Source organism: Cupressus sempervirens, chromosome 9 (assembly GCF_028749045.1).
Source record: "Cupressus sempervirens isolate cs-2001-9-10 chromosome 9, ASM2874904v1, whole genome shotgun sequence".
Lineage (NCBI taxonomy): Eukaryota > Viridiplantae > Streptophyta > Pinopsida > Cupressales > Cupressaceae > Cupressus > Cupressus sempervirens.
Genome location: NC_143126.1, coordinates 389,786,551 through 389,808,283, shown reverse-complemented (window position 1 = coordinate 389,808,283; position 21,733 = coordinate 389,786,551). Strand labels below are relative to the sequence as shown.

General features: G+C 37.9%; 1 protein-coding gene across 4 annotated transcripts in view; it reads left to right on the top strand.

The window, feature by feature from the left end:
- LOC149538900 (TatD related DNase) overlaps positions 1 to 21,733 on the top strand; it is a 121,814-nt gene that overhangs the window by 11,731 nt on the left and 88,350 nt on the right. For all 4 annotated transcript variants that reach the window (XM_089800292.1, XM_089800295.1, XM_089800294.1 and 1 more), the window contains exons 2-3: positions 9,376 to 9,449; positions 9,629 to 9,710. In XM_089800292.1, coding sequence (XP_089656418.1) covers positions 9,376 to 9,449; positions 9,629 to 9,710 — 156 coding nt within the window. The remainder of the gene's footprint in view (positions 1 to 9,375; positions 9,450 to 9,628; positions 9,711 to 21,733) is intronic.

Below are 21,733 nucleotides of genomic sequence, written 5' to 3'. Positions count from 1 at the left end.
TTCAGGAAACACATTGGTCTTAGAAAAAAAATTGTTTTCAAAAAAAATTCAAGGAAAATAAAGATTCAAATGCTGCATTAGTGTCGCGTCTACATTACTGCTGCTACAATAACTTTAGCAGGGTTTTATGTGAAGTATTGTGAGGATCTGGATGATATGTGAGCTGGCATAAACACTGCTAGAATTCCTGTTGTTGCTGATAACATCTAATCATCAGCTTGAAGAGTTTATAGAAAGCATTACTTGGTATGTCTTTCGTGTTAAAATTGATGAGCATTGTAATAAACTTCTGTCCATGTGCTTTCAAATCTTTGTATGTATTTCAGGGGTATTGGTGATTGATATGATAGTTTTAAGTCATACTCTTTATCACTGATATTGTTAAACTAGTGGACGGCAATATAGATATTTCCCTTGTCTTTCATTCACAATAAGTATATTTGTTTGGGCTGCATACCCACTTTAATACTACAAACCCAGAAACAAACAAACTTGCGAAATTAAAAAATTAGTTTGTCGACTGACTATTTAACAAAAATTATGTAACAGGAAATCCTTACAGTGGTGTTAGAGCTGAAAATCATGTCATCCTGTAGGACTGAAGTCTAATGCATCATCAATATTATTTGACAAGAAACAAATTAAGCACTAACGTCAACAATGAATCTGAAGCTGAACTAGAGAGCAATCCATTTTGCACTATAAACATGACTGATAGAGAAGGGGAAAGAGGAAAACCGAGTAACAGGGAAATAACGAGTGAATAGGCTAGAGGGCAGAAAGAGCTTCAGAGCAGTTTACAACAGATGGTAGCTCTTATGGCATAGCACTTGACAGTTAAAGATAACAGGAATCAATGCAATAATTCTGCAGGAGAACAGGGGAATGGATGAAATAATAGCAATAGGTATGGTTTGGTGAAATATTGGGCAAGATAACAGTGAACTAGAGCAGGAGCAGTGGGCACTAGGCCTCTCATGCGCCAGTTCGCAGTGAGGCAAGGTAATCAAAATAATAATGGTCCTACTCAAGAGGAAATACTGGATCATATTTTAGAGGATGGGAGGAATTATGCGGCAAAGATTCACACTGAGGTGACATTCAGAGAATATTTGGATATCAGTTTGAAACACTTACCCGTGAGGGGAAATAGGCAACAATACTTTGAGCCTAAGGAGAAAGTAGGTAAGCTCTTCATTCCATATTTAGATGGTACAGAAAAAGCTACAGCTAGAGCTTGGGTGCACAAATTGTATACATACTTTCAACTTAACCCAATGCAGGAGGATGATGCCAGCAAATATTCAGCATTACATCTAGATGGCAATACTCATGAATTGTGGCACCATGGGATGGTGACCTTGGGTCATGATCAAATTGATAATTGTACTAGGTTCACAGAGAGACTGATTGAGAGGTTTGATGCAAAGGACCTCGAACTGTATTTTAAGGAGCTTGAGCAACTCAAACGATGGGGATCAGTTGAGATATATGTTACAGATTTTCAAAGGTTGGCAATACTAGTGACTGATATTTCATAAAGGAGGCAAGTAGTTTTATTTATGGTATAACTCTCGGATCCCTTGTGAGAGTGGATAGGAGGATATTAAGAAAGCAAGAGAATCAGCAACCTCTACTACTAAAGATAAATTTCAGACTAAGAACTCTCATCGCCGGAAGGGCAATGATAAGAGACACTTCCAAAAGGACACAGCCTAAGAATGAATCAAAAAGTTGGACAATGATCAGTTGAATGAATTAAGGAGGAAAAAACTATGTTTACACTGCAAAGAACCATGGGACGCTTCACATAAGTGTACTGTTAAAGCAAAAGCTTTGCTGATTGAGTAATTTTCAGATGAGGAATTGTCTTTAGAGAATTCAGAACAACAATATGACTCAGGGGGAAGCAATGAGGAAAACATGTCAGGAGAGGAATTGGGTAGTGAGAAAGCTACTGCACAACTTTCAGGTCCAGAGTGGGCAATAAACTTTAAGGTGAGGAGTGTAACACGGGGATAGGGAATCATTACATTGGTGGACATAGGGGCTATGCAGAAGTTTATCTCAAAGATACTGGTTAAGAATAAAGGGCTTCAGACTAAGCGGCATGAGGGCTTTAGAGTTATTGTGGCTAGTGGGCATAAGTTAGAGAGCACTCGCGTGATTTTGTTAAGACTTAGCATTCAATAAGAAACAAAAACTGAGCAAATATGTCATCAAAATTATTGATACATCAATAGCTCGCTTGTGAAGACCAAACAATAACAGATAACATTAGACAATTTTATCAAAATTGCACTAGGCTTGGGGAAATACTATGCATAATATCTATTTTACCTTCTTGTTTTATTATTTATCTGTCAGAACTGCATAACAAAACTTAAAATCTTAAGACTTAATGAGTACCTGGGCATGGTTAACTCTTTGAATAGAGCCATACATCTGCTTCAATCCGTAGCATGGAATGAAATATCATTAAGGAAAGCAAAAGACATTGACTGAAAATGCCAAGAAAACAAGGCAAAAAAGCACGGAGTGTTAGAATGAGCAGCAAGAGAGGTCATGACAGTCATAGAACAACGATATACTTGAAAATGGTGATTTTTGATGATGGAGTAGCTCCATGAACATAAAGGTCTGTTGCTGAAGTTTCATGACAGTAAAAATCAGTGAAATGGTACTGTTAAAAGACAGCCACAAAGGTAATGAAGGCAGAATATAATGACAGTGTTTTCATTCAGAGGAAGACAGTTAAGTGTTTTGTCAACATGAGGAGCTTCATTCAAGATGAGTCTACATTTTCACAATTGATAGCAGAGGTATCCATGAGGGGAATAAGGGTGTTGTGACACATATGCAAAGAGATAGCAGCCAAGATCAGGACTGGTCCAAATCAGAGACAGTCAGCAATATAGATCTCTGTGATAGGTATGCCATGGCAGTGATAGGGAATGTGAAGTTCGAAAACAACAAACATAATCAGAAGGGAGGTGAACAGGATGTGCAAGAAGACAAGTGACCAGGGACAAGGGGAGTCAAGTAAAATACAGCTGTCTCTGTTATACAATCAGAGCTAAGTTGCTGTATTCGCGCATAAATCCTCAAATTCGACATTCAATTCATAGTCGGTTCAAATTTTGTTCAAATTCGCCTGATGCCTGCAAAATTCCCTGCAGATTTGCTGTTTTGGACCTTCGGATCTTGGTCGATTTTGGGGTAATTTGTAGCGACTTTGTTAGATGTCACCAGAGCCCGGGCGGAACTTGAACCAAATTTATAGTGAATTTGGGAAATCCGATCAATTAGTTAAAACTTAACGCTCACTAATTACCGTTCACCATATAATCAGTTATGGTAACCAGAATGAGAAATCTGAACAGGCATTTCACGAATGTTCCGTATAATCTATAGTTGAGAATGAGAAATCTGAACTGTTCATCATTGGGCATCCATGAACAACGGGAGGCATTTTTCATTGCATTCCGTGGACAATCTACGGCAGGTATTCTGCGGTCAATTTTTGATATAGAGTCTCCAACTCTACAGGCACTGTCTATACTCAACAAACCCAGGTTACAGCTGCAGGAAACACTCTACAAGCAGCATCTATATATATATATATAAATGTCTTGTATGGACGAACCCAAAATGAATCCGAACCCAGCCCAAAAAGAATTTGAATGAATTTCGAACCCGAATGTCAAACCCGCATCCGAACTAGAATCCAAACTGACAACTTAGAATCAGAAGAAGAGAGTAGTCAGCACACCATCAACATAAGGATCAGAAATAAAGTGTCTTCCCAATGCTTCCTTGTAGAAATGGACATGGTAGTCATCCAATTGAGATTATTTCATTGATATTTCACCAAGTGTCTCCATTGTGCTCAAAAGCATATTGAAACCTGTTTGAAACAAGGATCCAGTTTTAATCATTGTCATGAAGGTCAAGGAGATGGCATGGTTGTAGGAGAATGAATGACAAATCAGTGATGCATCGAGGAAGTGATTTTAAGTGGTCGACATGAATGACCAGAAATGATGGTAGCACTGTTCTTAATAACCATATGCAGAGTCTTCAAGTGGTTAATTGGGAAGACTATCAGAGGTCAAAACACTATAAGCGAGCAGTCAGCAAGAAGTCATGAAGGACTGCTAGAGCACCATCCAAAATGAAAGCACCATGCAAGTGAGGAGCGATGGAGGTGAAAGGAACAGAGATTCGAAGCTATGAGCAGCATTTAAGAGCCCCATCATTTTCTTCAATCAAGATCACAGGTATAAGGCACGCCTTTTCTTGAGCACAAGACGGGTCAAGTGAAGAGCATGCCAAAACACTAATTTGTGAATCCCAGAGGAGCAGCAGTTCGGAGGGCAGCACCAAAATAAATGTTTAGGACAGTCATCTCAAAACCAGCATCACCTACAGGCCAAATAGTCAGAGGGAGAGAAGATCATCAAATGACAGTCATCTCAACACAGCCACCTACAGGCCGGCCAGTCATGAAGGCGGAAAAGATCATCAAATGATGATAGCAGTTACCATCAAATCAGTACAGGTGCATGAAATCAGTAAGGATTTGTCATTATGCTTTCAATACCATGAAACTATATACAAAAATAAGTGACAGACTTTTGTAATATGATGCATCAATGTACAACAACGGTAAGCACTATGATTGAGTCTCAGTGATGGAGATCATTCAATAGATAGATAACAGCCTACTGAGGTTCTGTATGAGCTTCATCAGGGTTAAAGAGAAACATCAAATGACATCCCTCTAAAAGAGGGATGTGGCAGGCTTATAAGTGGCGATGCCATTGAGAGTGCATAGTATATAACTAAATGCAAATATAAGCAAGAGTTATTTTTTAGTACCTACAAGTTAGGTTTGTTATAGAATGAAGCTGAGTGAAATTTTCCAAGGACAAGTTTAGGGTGCACACATCAGGACTCAAAGGCAAAAGGCATGCGATGGCAGTCCCAGAAAATGACAGAGATTTTAGAACCTCCAGATAATCACCATGAAGAACAGTGTACTAACCATAAAAGAATGAGGGGCATCCGGCACAGAGCTAATCATATAAACAGGATCGAGCCCTTCAAAATGAGACAGTTAATGCTGATATGACCATAAAATAGGAGGAAGATATGCTTATGGAATTATGTTTGCAACTTTACATTGCAGTATTTCTGACTTGCGTACATTCTTCTGCTACTCAACCCTGTTACAACCACAAATGAAGAGAGAAAAAGAATCTGGAAGACCAAAAAGAGAACACCAAAAATGTAAAATGCTGATGCTTTGATTGAGGAGGACAACCTTCTTGATGCAGACATATTCCTATTTATAAGAGAAGTGTGACTAAAGAGGAAAAATTTGACACAAATCTAGGTCGCCAAGAAGGACAATAATTTCTACTCTCATAACACATCTAAATATATACAAATCAAAGGCAGAGGAAAGAAACAATTGGAACTCCATAATGGGCCTCCCTGTTCCACATTAAGTAATACCAGTTCTCTATTTGATTATATGTCGTCAAGCAGGATATAAAACAGATTTAAAGAACTATGTACAGACCTTAACAAATCACAGTTTTCGAAATACAAATGGAAGAAAACACTTAAGGTAATATTTCAAAAAATCCAACATCCAATACTTCATTCAATCAATGTAAAATCTCTGTCTAACAGCTACCAAACATCTTCCAAATGAAAAAATGATATCAGTTCTCAAAGAGAATTTAATGGTTACAGTTCTGACCTATTCCCAATATGGATGTTTATTTGCCCTATGCCAATGTAGGGTAACTATTATCCATCTTCCAGCAAATGCAGATGTCCCAACGATTTCCAAACATTTGTGCCAAGGAAAAGATGTAGCTTCCTGAACTAGTGATCACCAGTGTTTGACCTCTCGACAGACGGTAGTCAATTTTGTTGACACAAAAGTCTGCACCCTTGCTTGAGGTATGACCCTCAAGCGACCTCGTGTAACATGGAAACGACCTCCGAGTGTGGTATTTGCGCTTTGAGGTTGAATCTCCGGAGAAGGCCGGCTTTCTTACAATCAGGATGCACCTAACTACTCTTTGAGAGGAAAAGGGAGAAGGAGATGCAGAAAGCAAACTACCTAATTTAATCTAAAAGGGGGTGATGCACCTAATTGAAATGGTTGCAACTTTGCCCATGTATGCACAACACATCAATGAAAAGCCTAGATACACAGATCTTAACTTTATTCTACTTCCAAAGAATTCACATGCAGGTTTGGAATTGATTGCAGTGTTGAAAGGAAAAAGAACTTCACTATACAACAACTACTAGCGGACTTGACACAACATATGAACCAAGAAAACAGAGAGGAAACATTCGTCACAAGGCAAGGTACATGCACAAATCATGAATGGCAAGAAGAGGTAAAGAAGAGCTATTTCATTAATGGAAAGCAAGGAATATAGTTACAGAGCACAAGGCTACTGCAAGTAAACATGATAGAACAGAGGAGAACACTTTACAAATATTTACAACTCCTACTATAGAGTTTAGGCATAACTCTGATGCTACATTGAGTTCAAACCCCAACTGGGTGGAGTTGAAATGCAGAGGAGAGCAATAACTGCTAATCAGAGAAAATCATGATTAGATGCACATTCTCATATAGAAAATCTAATCTTTTACGTGCAAATCTAGTTTGTACGAGACAGAAGCAGCGGCCATAATCATGCTTTGGCTGGTAGATGGATCAATATGGTAGCAGAGGAATGAAATCTACATTAAATAGGCAAGGAGAACACCAAAAGTGGTTGTAGACGATCCAAGAGATTGATTTGCCATTAAAGAGCTATTCTTTATAGTATTCTCGATGTGTCAGATTAGCCAAATTAGCAAGTCAACTGGAGTCAATCCTCGGACTCACCATGTGGCCCGATGCCCCTTGAAGCATTTTGCCACCTTACCAACCCTCTATCTGTTTGTTGACCTATTAACTGCCAGTATTCGTGGCTTCACAACTTGCATTCCTCTTTAACTATTTGGCCATGCGAAACTATGACCAACTTAATTCTTAGCCTTATCGCTACCTCACAGCTTGAAATCATGTTGGCTCTTTGACTATTGCGACCCAGCAAACAAATGTGACAAAGACCATTCGCACCATTGCCATGGCTAAGGCCTTAATATTTATTTTACCTGCGAAACTACAAAGCCTCTATCTTGCCCTTGTTGCCTTGTTGCAGCTTGCTTCCTTGCTGGTATAAAATGTTCGCGACCCTGTGACTGCCATGGACTAACTGCCAGCATTGTCATTTGCACAGTCGCAACTTAGATCTTGACCGCGTCCGTGACACCTGGGACTGTGCGAAGATGAAGCTATAACCATGATCGCATCGTTGTGACTTGATCTTCTAACCTTTATGCTAACTTTGCAATCACATGATCAAGACAATCACAGCATCGCAGCCCGAACTGTGGTTAGCTCTAAAACCCTTGCGACAAAGTGCATGAAAGGAATCGCCACTTCGTGGCTTTTACCATGGGTTAACATTAACCACCTACGACTGTGCGATGAATTGATTTTGACTGAGCTGTTGACTTTCGCATGGTTGCAACTTAAATTTTTGAAGCTCATCAATGGAGTGATGTCGATTCGTTTGATTTGCTCTCATTTGACAAGCCACTCCTTCGAAACCGACCCCTTGTGACACCGCGACTGAAGGAGTTGAAATACGCTTGGCCCACCAAGACACGTGTCCACCTGTTGCCTATTCGCAGCTTGCAACTAGGGTTTAGCTTTTAACCTTGCCACTATGCGCACAAGATGATTTGTGGCTTTGCCATCCTAACCCTGGTTTGTCCTTAACCCTTCGCGATAGTGCGAACAGAGCATTCTTAATGTTGGAGTTCTTGGTTCAGGATAGTACTTTATCTTCTTGGAATGTGATTCGATACCCTTGGTCTACGAGTTCAGAGATAGAAACCAAGTTTCTTTTTATGCCAGGTAAAAACAATACATTCTTTAGTTGAAGTGTGATCCCTGTTTTCAGTTGTATTGAACATGATCCAATTCCTTTTACCAGATATGTAGAATTATCCCCAATAGTTACTTCTTCAGAGGAATATCCTTTAAAACTTTTGAATTTGTCTTTAAAACCTGTTAACAATATGACGAGATGCTCCACTGTCTATTATCCATGTATTTTTGTTGGAGTTGAGTTCACTTGAGAGAGCTAAGTAAAATGCAAAGTTTTCATCCATTTCATCTTTGACTTCCGCTATTGCTGCTTGAATTTTCTTCCATTCCGGACAGACGTTATGAGCATGACCAAATATGTCACATTTGAAGCATTGTACTTTTGACCAATCTCTTTTCTTGTATGTTTTGTTAAATTCCTTTATTTTTCGTTTGAATTTACCTTTCTTTCCCTTATTGTTGGTATTGGCTTAGAGGGCTTGAATATGTCCCTCTTGATTTAGACTGATTCCTCTTGAAATTAATCTTGACTCTTCTTGAGTACAATCATTTTTTAGTTGCGCAAATTTTGGAAGTTCAGGTCGAGAGCTTAGTCCACGAATAAAAGTTTACCTACGTGGGCCATGATACTAAAGTAATCCTTAGTTTGTCGTCGGTTTTATATAAATCATTTCAAGCCCGATACTTGAAGTACTTCGATAGTGTTTAAGGGATCAATATATATATATATATATATAAACTTCTGAAATATATATAAATATTAAGTATATGAATAATATCAGAATTACATTAGAATGATTACTTATCTATCTATCATCCATCTATATGAGAGAAACACAGTCTCTTATACTTAGTGTACTTCACTTCTACTAAAGATACACTTTAACAGTAGTATGTACTTGTATTTGCTTATTAGAAGCTATTCAAGAAATCTTTGGATATTGGATGTGCATACTGATCTTAGATGACTTTCTGGGATGTTCTCATTACCCTTCAAGATAAAAGCCTCAAGATGAACATCATTGAGACCAGCGGAAACTGTTGCAATTCACAGACACAAATGGTTGTGCTATGCAAAGTGTTACCCGGAAATGGGAAGGTGTTAGCCTATTGAAATTAAAGACACAATGGCTCCCAAACTTAAGTACTTTGAAGGAAGAGCCCTATATAAAGTTTTGAAAATGATCTTTTTTTTAAAATCTAATTTTGTTCTCTGATCAACAATTTTTCTAGCCAATGTCTGAATTTTTCGCATGCATTGTAATTTTTTTCCTTTTTATGATATCTGGATTATTATGAGAATTAATTAGTTTGTTTCTGATCCAACTGTTCCTTACATAACATCTTTATTCTAACACCTAATTCTTATTGTTCCTATATGTGTATCTTTTCATCAGGAAGATTGGGAATTAGTGAAGGAAATGAGTGAAACACATTCATCAATTATTCCAAATTTTGGTCTCCACCCATGGTATTTTGCAATGTTGATACAGTTACTAATTTTTTATTCTCTGAGCTATTGATGATATCTAGCAGCATTTTCTTGACATTTCTCCCACACAGGAAAAATGATTGTTATAAGATCAGATTTCTTAAGGTGGTGACTATTAGGTAATGTATATGACGTGTGCATTGCTATATATATTATAGGTTTGCTGGAAAGTGTACTTCCAACTGGTTTCCTATATTGAAGGGCTTCTTTGATGCAGTACCTTCAGCAGCAGTAGGCGAAGTATACATTCTGCACACTTCCATTTTGTACTAGGAATTAACACAATGATATAAAAATGTTTTAACATTTCAATGTTATTTGTTTGCTTGATTTTTCAAGTGTAAAACAATTATTTTTTCTTGAGCTAATCCTTAGAGTCAAGTACACAAACTGATGTCTTTATTTATTGTGATTTTTCTGTTTGAGTTCACAAGGAATTCTCATCTTATAAAGGTCAAAGTAAATTCATTTTTAGTTAATTGTTCAGCATATGACAGACATTGACTTTGCTCTAACAAACGAGATAGTGCTGTTATAACCAACTTTTTTTTGATCAGTAAAAAGTGTTTGTTATTATTTACTGTTAAATCAAGATTTTTTTGGCTCAGACTGTTTCTTCTATCATTGGTTTGTCCTTGATGCCAAATACTAGTCGGCTTCATATGCATTGCTCATGACATTACATAGAATGATTTACTTGACACTTGAGAACTCATGACATGCATATACATCCATGGAATTTGATTTCAGTTTGATACATAATACATGTTTTGATGCATATATTGGTCAGAGATTTGAGTGATCAGTTTGGTTATATGGCAATTGTCAGAGGCTTGGATCAGTTTGATCACGTAGCAATGATCAGAAATTTGAGTGCTCAGTTTGATTAGCATTTAATGCCCAAGTTGATTTATAAGCTCATTATACCAATTCATAATCTGCTTATATTATGGGTATTTTATATTACACATTCATTATATTAATGTTCATTATCACCAAGTAAGACTTGCTATTGGCACTTGCAAAAGAGGGTTATATTCATCTTGCTTATGGTAAGCCTTTTCGTTGGCATTGCCTAGGTGTTACATAGTACCAATGTGGTACCAAGGTTGTGTTGTCAGCATTAAAAACGTTTTAATGACATGGGTTAACATCCCTCTACTTTCTGCATGATTTTAACATTTTTATATGTAACACTGTCATTATCTTTGATTAAGCCCTAAACTCAGTCTCGAGCTAGGGCATGGGTCATGGAGCCAAGGGCATCACAGTGGGATGTATGCTCAGTTTTTTGCTTGTTGACGGTATACAGTTGAACTAAGGACAATGTAGAATCGTTTTTGACTGATTTCTGAGAAGTTGGCAAAGAGATTCATGAGCAGATCATTTAGGATTTAAGGAGGTTGCCAGATTTCAGTTAGAAGGTGTCTTCTCTCCGTGCTTCCTTCTGTCAGACCTTTCTAGGTTTTAGTTTTTGAAAAGCATTTGTTAAGTTTTGAAAAATGTTAACATTTCTTGTTAAAATTGTAGGGCTTTGAATCTTGTTTAAACTATAATTAATTTGTTGAAAGCTTTCGAGGGTTTAATATGTCAAGATAGTTTATTTTTCTAAACCATTGTTTAAACTCAGGCTTACCAGTTTTGGGTATATTCTTGTGATGATATCTTCATTCTTTATGTTCTCATATTTGGTAACCCATGTTTGAGTTTCTGAACTAGGGTTTTTTTCATTGTGTATTTCAAATGCCCTTACTGGTTTCTGGCGTATATCTTGAGTTTATGGCCAGTTATGTGAAGTTTTTTCTTCTATTAATTCAAGCATGTGTCTTTTTTAAGGTTTATCTTTTATTCACAAACATTTCAATCCCGGTCAAGGGTCTTTTGTACTCAAACCTTAGTTTGTCATACTTGAGTTGGAACTGTGATGTTAAAGTTTGTGTTTGTGTTAAAACCTATTCAAGGGCTCTTGGTTCATGAGAATTAGTTATAACCATAGTAACACGGAGATGCATCCCCCCCTTTTTGCTCCATGTCTCAGAGACTTGGATGCACCAGGGACTTGGGGACTCCGTCCCCCCGTCCCCAGCGGCGCCACTAGATTCCGCCACCTCCACTGAGGATGAGGGACGTCCTGATGTTGACTATTTGTTGATTTGACTATTTATGTTCAATGTTCAATGTTCCAATTCCATCCAATGTTCAAGTATTTACTTTTTTACATCTTTACATTTTATATTGCAATACATCTTTTGATAACTAGCAAATTAATGTACCATATGTATATATATACACACCCCCTCCTATCCCCCACCACCGTCCCCCTGCTGTCCCTCCACCGTCCCCAAATTAAGGCCCCTCTGTCCCCCCATCCCGGAAACTTGTCCCCTCGTTCCGCCGTCCCCCCATCCCCTAGGGTGGTGTAACTATGGTTATAACTGTATTACATTGTTTTGTTGAACCTTCTGTTGTTGAGTCCTCATTATTCTGTGATTAATGACTTTTTTTAGAAATCCTGTCACTTTGCTTATATATGAGAAAATGTTCTTTTGTTGACAGTTACATGTGACAACTTAGTTTGGAGAAACAAAAAGGCCATTTTGTTATTCAGTGATTTCATTATTTAGGATCTATTTTTGGAGGCAAGTTTACTCATTCAAAATAAGTTGATTGTTTATTTAAAGAATTCAATATTATGTGATCAGTTAAACAATTAGTTTGAGAGAATCTGTTCAATGAAAAAATTGTTACAGTTTTTTTTAAGGAACACTATATATGTATCACTCAGAGAACATTATTAGTGCATAGAGAAAGAGATTGGATTTATTACATGATACATTCATTGTATATGCTATTATGCAGTATACTGTGCACATTGTTTTCAAAAGAAGCAATATTAATTTGAGGAATGCAGTTGCCTTGATTTGATATGATTCATTGTTGACTATAGGGTGTCACATACACTCAATGACGTTTCCATTAAGTTGTGTTTACCATTCTTTGTACAAATAATTCAGACTATATAAAAAATAATGTAAAAGTGAGGCATTGTGAGTTAGGTGGCATTGTAAATCAATAAAGACTTTGATAAGGCCAGTGAGGTATCCTTGTCAATGAGACATATATACTAGCCACTGAGGCATTTTGTCAGTGAGACAACATAGCTAGTGATGCATTTGTGAAAAACATTTTCAGATAAGCCAGTAAGGCAATTTTGAGGGCCGTGGCAATCATACCAACAAAATATATGAAGTTCGCAAGTCTTTAATTTGTTGATAAGAATGGAAAGTACTGGTGCCTATTATCATTTAATAACTTGAGCAACTTTTCAAAGCTGTAGAAGTATCTCTAATTATTCTAGTATTCCTCCCCATCTGCTTCACGGCTCCAAATTCTATCTCTTTCCAGTTAATCTACCCATGCACTATCTATTTGCCTTTCATTGATTTAGAAATGCGCAGTTCCACTCGAGAAACTTTGTGTTATTGGTCTCTATGATTCACTTGTCTATGTTATGTCATTCAATTTTGAACTCTGCTCTATTATGATCAGTACATTCATACACGTCTTGAATGCCTCAAGTGAATGGTAAACAATATTCATCATGTTCAATGTTGTTCATATTGATTTTCCCGAACACATGTTCATTATGTATTAGTGTTTTGAATGATAATTTCTGTCCACATTCATTTTGATTGATTATATTGAGTTGATTAGAAGGTCTTTATATCTTCTTAGTTGTTTTGTTTCAAGTTTCTCCAAAGACTATTTAAGATCAGCTGAAATCGATATACCACTTATTCACCCCTACTCTCTCACTGGTATTGTATTCCAATGTGAATTAGGGGTGATTACAACTAGGAACCACCTCCCGTAGAGATAGGACAAACAACAGACCTACTGTCAAGCCTAAAAACATAAAACTTGGACTAAGAGTCCAAGATATCAACCATTACACTCTTTATTATCCCCTCCCTTGGTCAGAGATCAAAGAATCATATCAAAGTAATGATTTTTTATTTTCTTATCTCTCTTACCCTGCACAACATGCCAACCATCTTCCATCCTTGTAGCCTCCTCCACCTCTCCACTATGGTGACTTCTGGATCTATCTGCTCTTCAGCTATGGCATGCGTAGCCGATGAAATCTGGCCTCCAAACACAATTTTCTTCTGCACCTTCCCTAGACCCACTTGCTTTTGACTTCAAAGGTGCCTTCATGTCCAGACATTCTGGTGTAGCTACATCATTTTATTTCTTCAGATCCAGTTTCCTGAAAACATTAACAACCTGAGCACTCAGATCTATGAGATTTCCACAATCCATGAATATGACATTTAGTTTCTGGATTTGATATGACAAAAAAACTACACACAATCAAATCCAGAAACTAAATGTCATAACCTGAGCACTATTGACTGAGGGTAAGATTTTCAATATAGAGACAACAACCTGATCATGGGCCACAAGTGAATGATGTAGCTTTTCTCCACTCAAAGCTTGAGAATAAATCATATTCCTCCCCTCCTTTGTCTCATCCTTATTTTTTACCAAATAATGGTGGGGTTAAACTTCCTTCAATCAAGTTCTTGTACAGTTCACTCCAGTTTTAGCACATTGAGAAGCCATGTTACTAGTCTGGAAACATTGTCTACATCTGAAGAGTACTCCCTCATAGTCCAAGAGTTGCACCCAACAACCTTTTGAAGTTTTGATTGATAATACTTCTGGGAGATCCTTGGCATTCTCCATCTCCACCAAGATCTGAGCAAAGGTTGAGTGTAGAAGGTTAACAGAGCCCTCATCTACCATTAGAAAGTTTCCTATAGAATTCACTGCAACCTCAAAAAAAGATTCAAACCAGAAATCTAAAGTGGGGTTAGGAAGTCTCACCCATAAAGGAACTTTGTCAGAGACTTCTTTCGTAGGGTTGAAATCTAGATGCCAAGGTTTTAACATTAAGACAAATTTGTTCTCCCAGTTCCATTGAAAATCACAACGGATCTTATTCCTATCTTTTACAGTTTCAAAAATAGCAATAAAAAAGATCCCTTGTAGTTGAGTAGATTTGAACACATCCATCCAAGGCGGGTTTCTAGGAGTAAAAGATCCATGAATGAAGATCACTTAAGCTTGGCCAAAAGCCCCTGCATCTGCTAACCCAACCTAGTCCAGAGAGGACCCTAATATTGTGAGCCATTTTGCTCTCAACCTTAGTGTTCAAATCCATGGCAATAAGTCTCACTCGATTTTCACACCTCACTTCCTTCCTTGCAATCTGAAGCTGCCCAACTAATGACTTGGCAGTAATTTTTGTAATCCCGAATGAAGCATCTTTTTACCCATTCAAAACACTCGGATCAGTAGAGAACAAAGCCAAGTAGCCTTCTCGCCATGCCTATGCACAGGTTCATCCAAGCCCTAGGCCTTGTTGGGAAGAGAATCCTTGGTTGCTAAATCCAGAGAAAAATCCTCTGCTATCATCATCCCACCTCCATCCCTCCTTATGCAATCAAGCCTGCAAGTTAATCCTTGCCATTCTTATTGCAGATTGGAGGCTCTGCAGCACACACATGGCCATTAGTAGCCCTGACCATGAAAGTGCCTACAACCAAGGAGAAGAACACATAGCCTCAAGTTTGATGCTTGATAAAAATGGAGTTGGTATAGACTTATAGTTAACCATGCAAATCTAGTGAGCATATCAAGTGCATACTTGGATTGTCCAAGGAAGATACCAGAAGATGACTAAGTGATGTCTATCCCCAAGAAGTAATATGTAATGTCCCTTCTTTGGGGACATTAGAATTATTAAGCCACGAATTTTCAATATTAAATTTGACTATGTTACTTGGAGATTTATTATTAAAGGTCAAATTAATATCTCATGTGGTCACAAGAGGACGAGGAGGAATAAGACGATTTGCCAGGGAGAAGTTGAAGAGTCACCGTTGTGAAGATAAATGGAGATGAGACTCATTCTTTTTGGATGCTTGATTTACTATTCAGATTTCCAGTTCTCTCTTGTGAGAGTTTTCAAAAAGCTTCAGTTTTCAGCCAATGTGAGGACGTAGCCCCTCGTGCAGGCAAGTAGTGGACACAAACCCATTGCTAGTGGAGATATCAATTCAGGTGTCTCGGTTGAGCGTAAAGGTTCTTCTCTTGTTCTCCAATCTGACTGTAAAATCTGTGTCTAAGATTGGATTGTGGTTGGATGGTTATTGTATTGCTGTTGTACAATACAATAACATTTTAGAGGTTATTTGGAAATTGCTGGTTATTAGACTGCTGATGAATAGTGCAATAATACGCTTCCGGATTTGTTGGAAGGTTGTTGGTTTAGCACTTTGATTTGTACTGCATTTTCCTTATACTTGAGTCTTTAATATCATTTTGGAAAGAAAGATTTATTGGAGAGAGTTCGGGTTTAATAATTGTTGTTCGTATTTTCCATCTGCATGTGGATGTATTGTTTGGTGTGCTATTTAAGAGTGAGTTTGAGTAAATACCTATCTCGAATTTCATCTGTTATTCATATTGTTGGTTATTTGTTAATGGGTCCGTACTCTGAGACTTACATTTAAAGGGGAAAGCGGAAAAATTGGATTTAGGACAGTACAGTGCTGGTTGGGTTTATTACAGTACTGGTTTGGGACATTATAGTGGTATCAGAGCCTCTGATCTTGCCATCCTGTGAAGGTTATTCAGACAATCACATTGAGATTTTGAAATTTGGCTTCAAGCTACAAGTCTTGAATAATTTACCATACAGAAATCAGAAAAGAATCCATCTTCAACCTGTTCCTTGTTATATTGGTGACACAATCTTTGATTCTAGCGCTTGCAATTGTCAAAGAAAACTGGATGCAGAAAGCATCGCATGTGTATGAAAGGCACCATTGAAATTGCATAATCATGAAAATGATATCCCAGACATTGAATAGTTCTAGGGTTTGAAAAAAGAATTTCAGCTTTGGAGGGAATTTTAGATGAAAGGTTTAAATAAATTAGTAAATCAATTCTTGGTTAAGGATTTTCATCGGACTAGAGAATTTTGCAAGGTTCGGGATTTGTATGATGAGCGTTGTTAAATAAAAAGGGAATCAACTTTTACTACGAACAAATTTTTCTCCTTTTCCTGATGATTAATAGGTGCTTGTGAATTTAAGGGGACGTGAATTTTTTTTTGGTATAAGTTTGGTGTGTGTGGCATATTGGAGATCGCGTGTAGAGTTTCCTGGCATTTTCTCTCAACTTTTGTGCTGCTCTGTCTGGAGTGTTTTAGCGGTGGTTGAATTTGGAGGGAAGTTTAAATACAGGATTATTCAAACCACGAAATTTCATATCAGTACCTAATGTGGATAAGGCTCCCTAGTTTTTCAACGTTACCAGGCTTTTTCCTTGGTGGCAATAAAGAAATTAAGATTAACGTTGTTTGGAAGGATGAAATGGTCAAGTTGGAGACCACGACAGTTCAGTGAGGGCGTCGAGGTCTCTTGAATAACCCAACAAATCTTACGCGGGTTAGCATACGCAATCGAGTGTTAAATCAGTCGAAGAAACAGGTGGAATTTGTAACACCAAGAAGACGTGGAGTAATTTGCATTTTGAGAAAAATATCGTCGTTAGCGAAAGGGGCCTCAGAGCCTATCTGTTCCATGGAAGCAGAGGCGTTCACTATCGTTGTCAAAACATTACCGAAGTTGGTGACACCTGCCATGTGATTCCTTGGTTAGCAGTTACATTGCAATTGAACACGTATAATGTTATTTTAATTTGTCTTCATCCACGTTGATATGGCAAGAACTCATTCCTTGGGTAGTTTGAATCGACACCTGACGGAATACCTACAACCCATGCAGAAGCCAGGTGGAGTGGTAAGTAACGGATAAGAGACATCGCGACCAAGGAGTCAGAATATTGATGTGGATACTATCGGGAATTAAAAGAAATCTTGCCACTACTTGTCATGAATGAGTGGTTGTTTGGTGCCATGTAGAAAATGAAGAAGAATATGTAGACAGTGATCATAACTTCGTTCGCATCTGCAACTACTGCGGGTTAGAATCGATATTCAAGAAAGCTAGATGTTTGATCATAACTCCGGAATGGAGATAGTTGTTGAAGTTCTTTGCTATTGAACCACGCTAGGTGGCATTTCAAGAGGTCGAGCCATTCACATATTGAATTTTGATCATTGCTAGTTGTAGAAATCTCGGTAATGGCAGACGGGAATCCACTCCTTGTTTGGATTAAGCTATAGGATATTTGAACATTTCACCCCAACCATAAACTGCAGGTTTTTCTCCCATTCCGGCTACCGTCATCTACAGATATATTGAAGAAATTGTTCATAACAAGCAATTTAAATATGGCAGAACATATGCTTGAACCCATGCCAAAACATATCAATAGATGACTTAACCTTGATCGTCACTTTTGTGCATGAAAAACAGTTAGTTGAGGGCATTCCTGGAGAGAAACTTCTCGTACACGATGTTCCAGTTGATGTGATCTGCACCCCTACTCAAATTATCCATACAAATACAACCATTCGAAAGTCTCATGGTATTTACTAGGACAAATTATAACCAGAAAACCTTGGTCAGATTAAGATTTAGAGAACTGGTTTTCAGCGAGTGTCCCAAGCCTACTATCCGAAGGCAATAGCTCATTAGAGAGTGTCCTATTCTTTCTAATATTGAGCCCAAGTAGATTAAATTGTGGTTTCAGAATTGCAGGTGTCGAGAAAAACAGAGGAAGGAGGCATCATGCCTATAGACTGTTAACAGAAAGCTGATTGCGATGAACGAGCTACTAAATAGATCCTAGATCAAATACAATTAGATTGAGAAGTTAAGACTGTTTATATTTATACTTGTTTCAAACTCATGGAGTTGTTATGAATCACTTGGAAGCGAACCTAGTACCTGAGGCCACTGGAGTTATTATATTTTTGAGGCATCTGTTGAGGCCCGAGGGTGACTTTTTTGAATTTGTTAATATTTCAGCCAAGGCTTTCGAAACGCCAATACATTGGAGAAAACAATGTATCTACAGATGTTTTCATGCAACAAGATATTTCTGAACTGTGGGATTTGGATGGATTTTCATCTCCATTTGTTTTAACAGGTGACTTTTTGGAATTGAAAGACTTGATACATTCGTGATGGTTTCTGCCGTCCATACATATCTTTGTTTCAAAGGTAACCTATGATTGCTCTTGATTAATTGCTAGTCATGAAAAATACTCAAACAATATTCGCGTAAGTCTCTGGTAAATCGAGCAGGTAATACAGAGATTAGCGGCACCTACATGAGAAGCAAAAATTCTGTTCTTGAAGTCTTCAATTTATTCAGTGAGTCTTCAGCAATATATATTCCTAGGGTGACATCAAACATCTGCAATTTCCCTATATTCTGCCACCATTCAGGATTGCGAGCAGGCATCTGCATATTCATACATGCAATCACAGTATCATTGGAGGCTGTGACAAAGATTGTGAATGTTAGGCACATATATCAGACATTGTGGGCAAATATTGTGTACATTCATTAGATTGGTAAGTAGATTAGCTTCAGCCATCAAGAGATTGTAGCATAAGCATTGTGAACTGTGTTTGGGACTGCATCAACAACTAGCCTGATCCAAGCGACAAGACATTGTACTTGAGATCGCATTGTTATCAGATCTCTCTTGGAAGTTGCTACGGGAAAAGATTTGGAAAGGTACGATGAAGCCACAAGCACAGTTAGCTCATAATTTTGAAGATGAGGTAAGGACAGAAATACTCGACAATTATGGAGAGTATAAAGAATTTCCTATCCGAATTCAAAATGACTTATCATTCAACGACTACTTGGAATTTTATCTCGAGCAACTAAATATGACTGATATGGCAAAATGAAAGTATCTGGAGTTCAGGATCTTTTTACAAACGAACAACACATAGGGGTGTACGAAGAAGTTCGGATAGACCAGAATTATCTTTTGGATGATCTTGAAAAAGAAGAACAGACGACTACGGGAGATGAGCAACCTACTCACAATTACGTAGAACATTTTACACAAGGTGCAAGTTTCGTCATTGGTGATTTAGAAGTGAGTCTTGACAGGAAGGTTGAGGAGATAGATTGCCCACAAGGCAATAGTAGTTTGGAGCATTTTTATGATGAACCTTATTTTCCTAACATGGATGGCTTGAAATTGGAAGAACCCCCTAAGATAACACTGCAAGATAATAAATAGTTCCAACAGAGTAGTAACGAAATGCATACCTTAAGGAATCAATTGAGGGTTAGTGAAGATATGGTTGTGGCATCTTTAGTACATTATGACAGGACCCATGAGTTGGTTGATGAGCTCTACAGGAGGATTCCAAGAGAAGCGGGAAGAGATTGGAATGTTGATGACTTGTAGGAGGTCAAGATAGCCCTCGAAACTATGAAATCAGATTACTTGTATTTGCTGACCGACATGGATTATATCCTTAAGATTGCTGAGATATATGCTGAATAGTCAAATAGAGGGAAGGATGAGATTGACGAACTTAACAGAGAGCTGAAGCATGTTCGTGAGGCATTGGATGAGGCTCGATTCTCTCTTCAAGGAGCAAAAAATCAGATCAAGGTCATGAATCAATCTCGGGAACATAAGGATAGAATGAGACAGGAATTTTTACTAGAAGTCATCGATGAACTTGAGAGCATTCAGAAAACTTATGACTTGGATAGCTGCCCCAAACGATTAAGTAGCAAAACTTCAGATCATTGTCAGCTGATAGATAACCCCTTGTTTGAAGTGGCTGTTGACTGGACGTCCGATAACCCACTTTTTATGATAGATGAGGGAGTCTCTCTTGTTTGCCTTGAGGAGGAAGAAATTGATTTCATACCTTGGAATACTAATTCAGATCCTAACAGTGATTTGGGGACTCAGCTTGGGAATGATGAATCGACTTCTATTGCTTATTAGTTGATCAACCCCAACATATTTTCCGATTTCAACCCTCTCAGGAGTTGGGTGATTTTCCTTCATCAGCTACTAAGTAATTTTTGGTGGAGTAGCTATATGAGGAATGTGGTTATATTTCCAGCATCTTCCATATTCATAGCACATATGTACTTGGGAGTTCTCCAAGTTGATGACGATGGTGTTGGTTTTGATGTCCTTGAGATAGTGGTTTTTGCTTATGAGCAGCTCATTTCCTACATCACCCATTTAGGGCAGGCCTTCACACTCTACTGGGTTACGCATGGGCCTTTGATATGCTTCTACCTCATCATAGCAGCGGAACGTCATAACAGAGTTTGGGACCCAGGTGTTGGTAGATTACATCTATATGGTTGGATGAGGATTTTATTGTGGTCTGCGTGTTGGCCAGTGTTGAACAGTTTACAGGTGCAACATTTCTTCGAAGATTAATATGGGATCTAGGAATTTGGTTGACAGGTATTTTGCAGAGGGGTACTATGCTTCATAGTCTTACTAGGTTTTTCGATAGTTTGGGCTACTCGATTAACAACAGATTTATATGGGATCTTCGTACATATTGCTTGAGGGCAAGCAATCTCAAGGAGGGGAGATTTGTAGTGTCCCTTCTTTGGGGACATTAGAATTATTAAGCCACAAATTTTCAATATTAAATTTGACTATGTTACCTAGAGATTTATTATTAAAGGTCAAATTAATATCTCATGTGATAACAAGAGGACGAGGAGGAATAAGACGATTTGCCAGGGAGTAGTTGAAGAGTCACCATTGTGAAGATAAAAGGAGATGAGACTCATTCTTTTTGGATGCTTGATTTACTATTCAGATTTTTAGTTATCTCTTGTGAGAGTTTTAAGAAAGTTTCAGCTTTCAGCCAGTGTGAGGACGTAGCGCCTCGTGCAGGCAAGTAGTGGACGCAAACCCATTGCCAGTGGAGATATCAATTCAGGTGTCTCGGTTGTGCTTACAGTTTCTTCTCTTGTTCTCCAATTTGACTGTAAAATCTGTGTCTAAGATTGGATTGTGGTTGGATGGTTATTGTATTGCTGTTGTACAATACAATAATGTTTTAGAAGTTATTTGGAAATTGCTGGTTATTATACTGCTGATGAATAGTGCAATAATACGCTTCTGGACTTGTTGGAAGGTTGTTGGTTTAGCACTTTGATTTGCACTACATTTTCCTTATACTTGAGTCTTTAATATCATTTTGGAAAGAAAGATTTATTGGAGAGAGTTTGGGTTTAATTGTTGTCCGTATTTTCCATCTGCA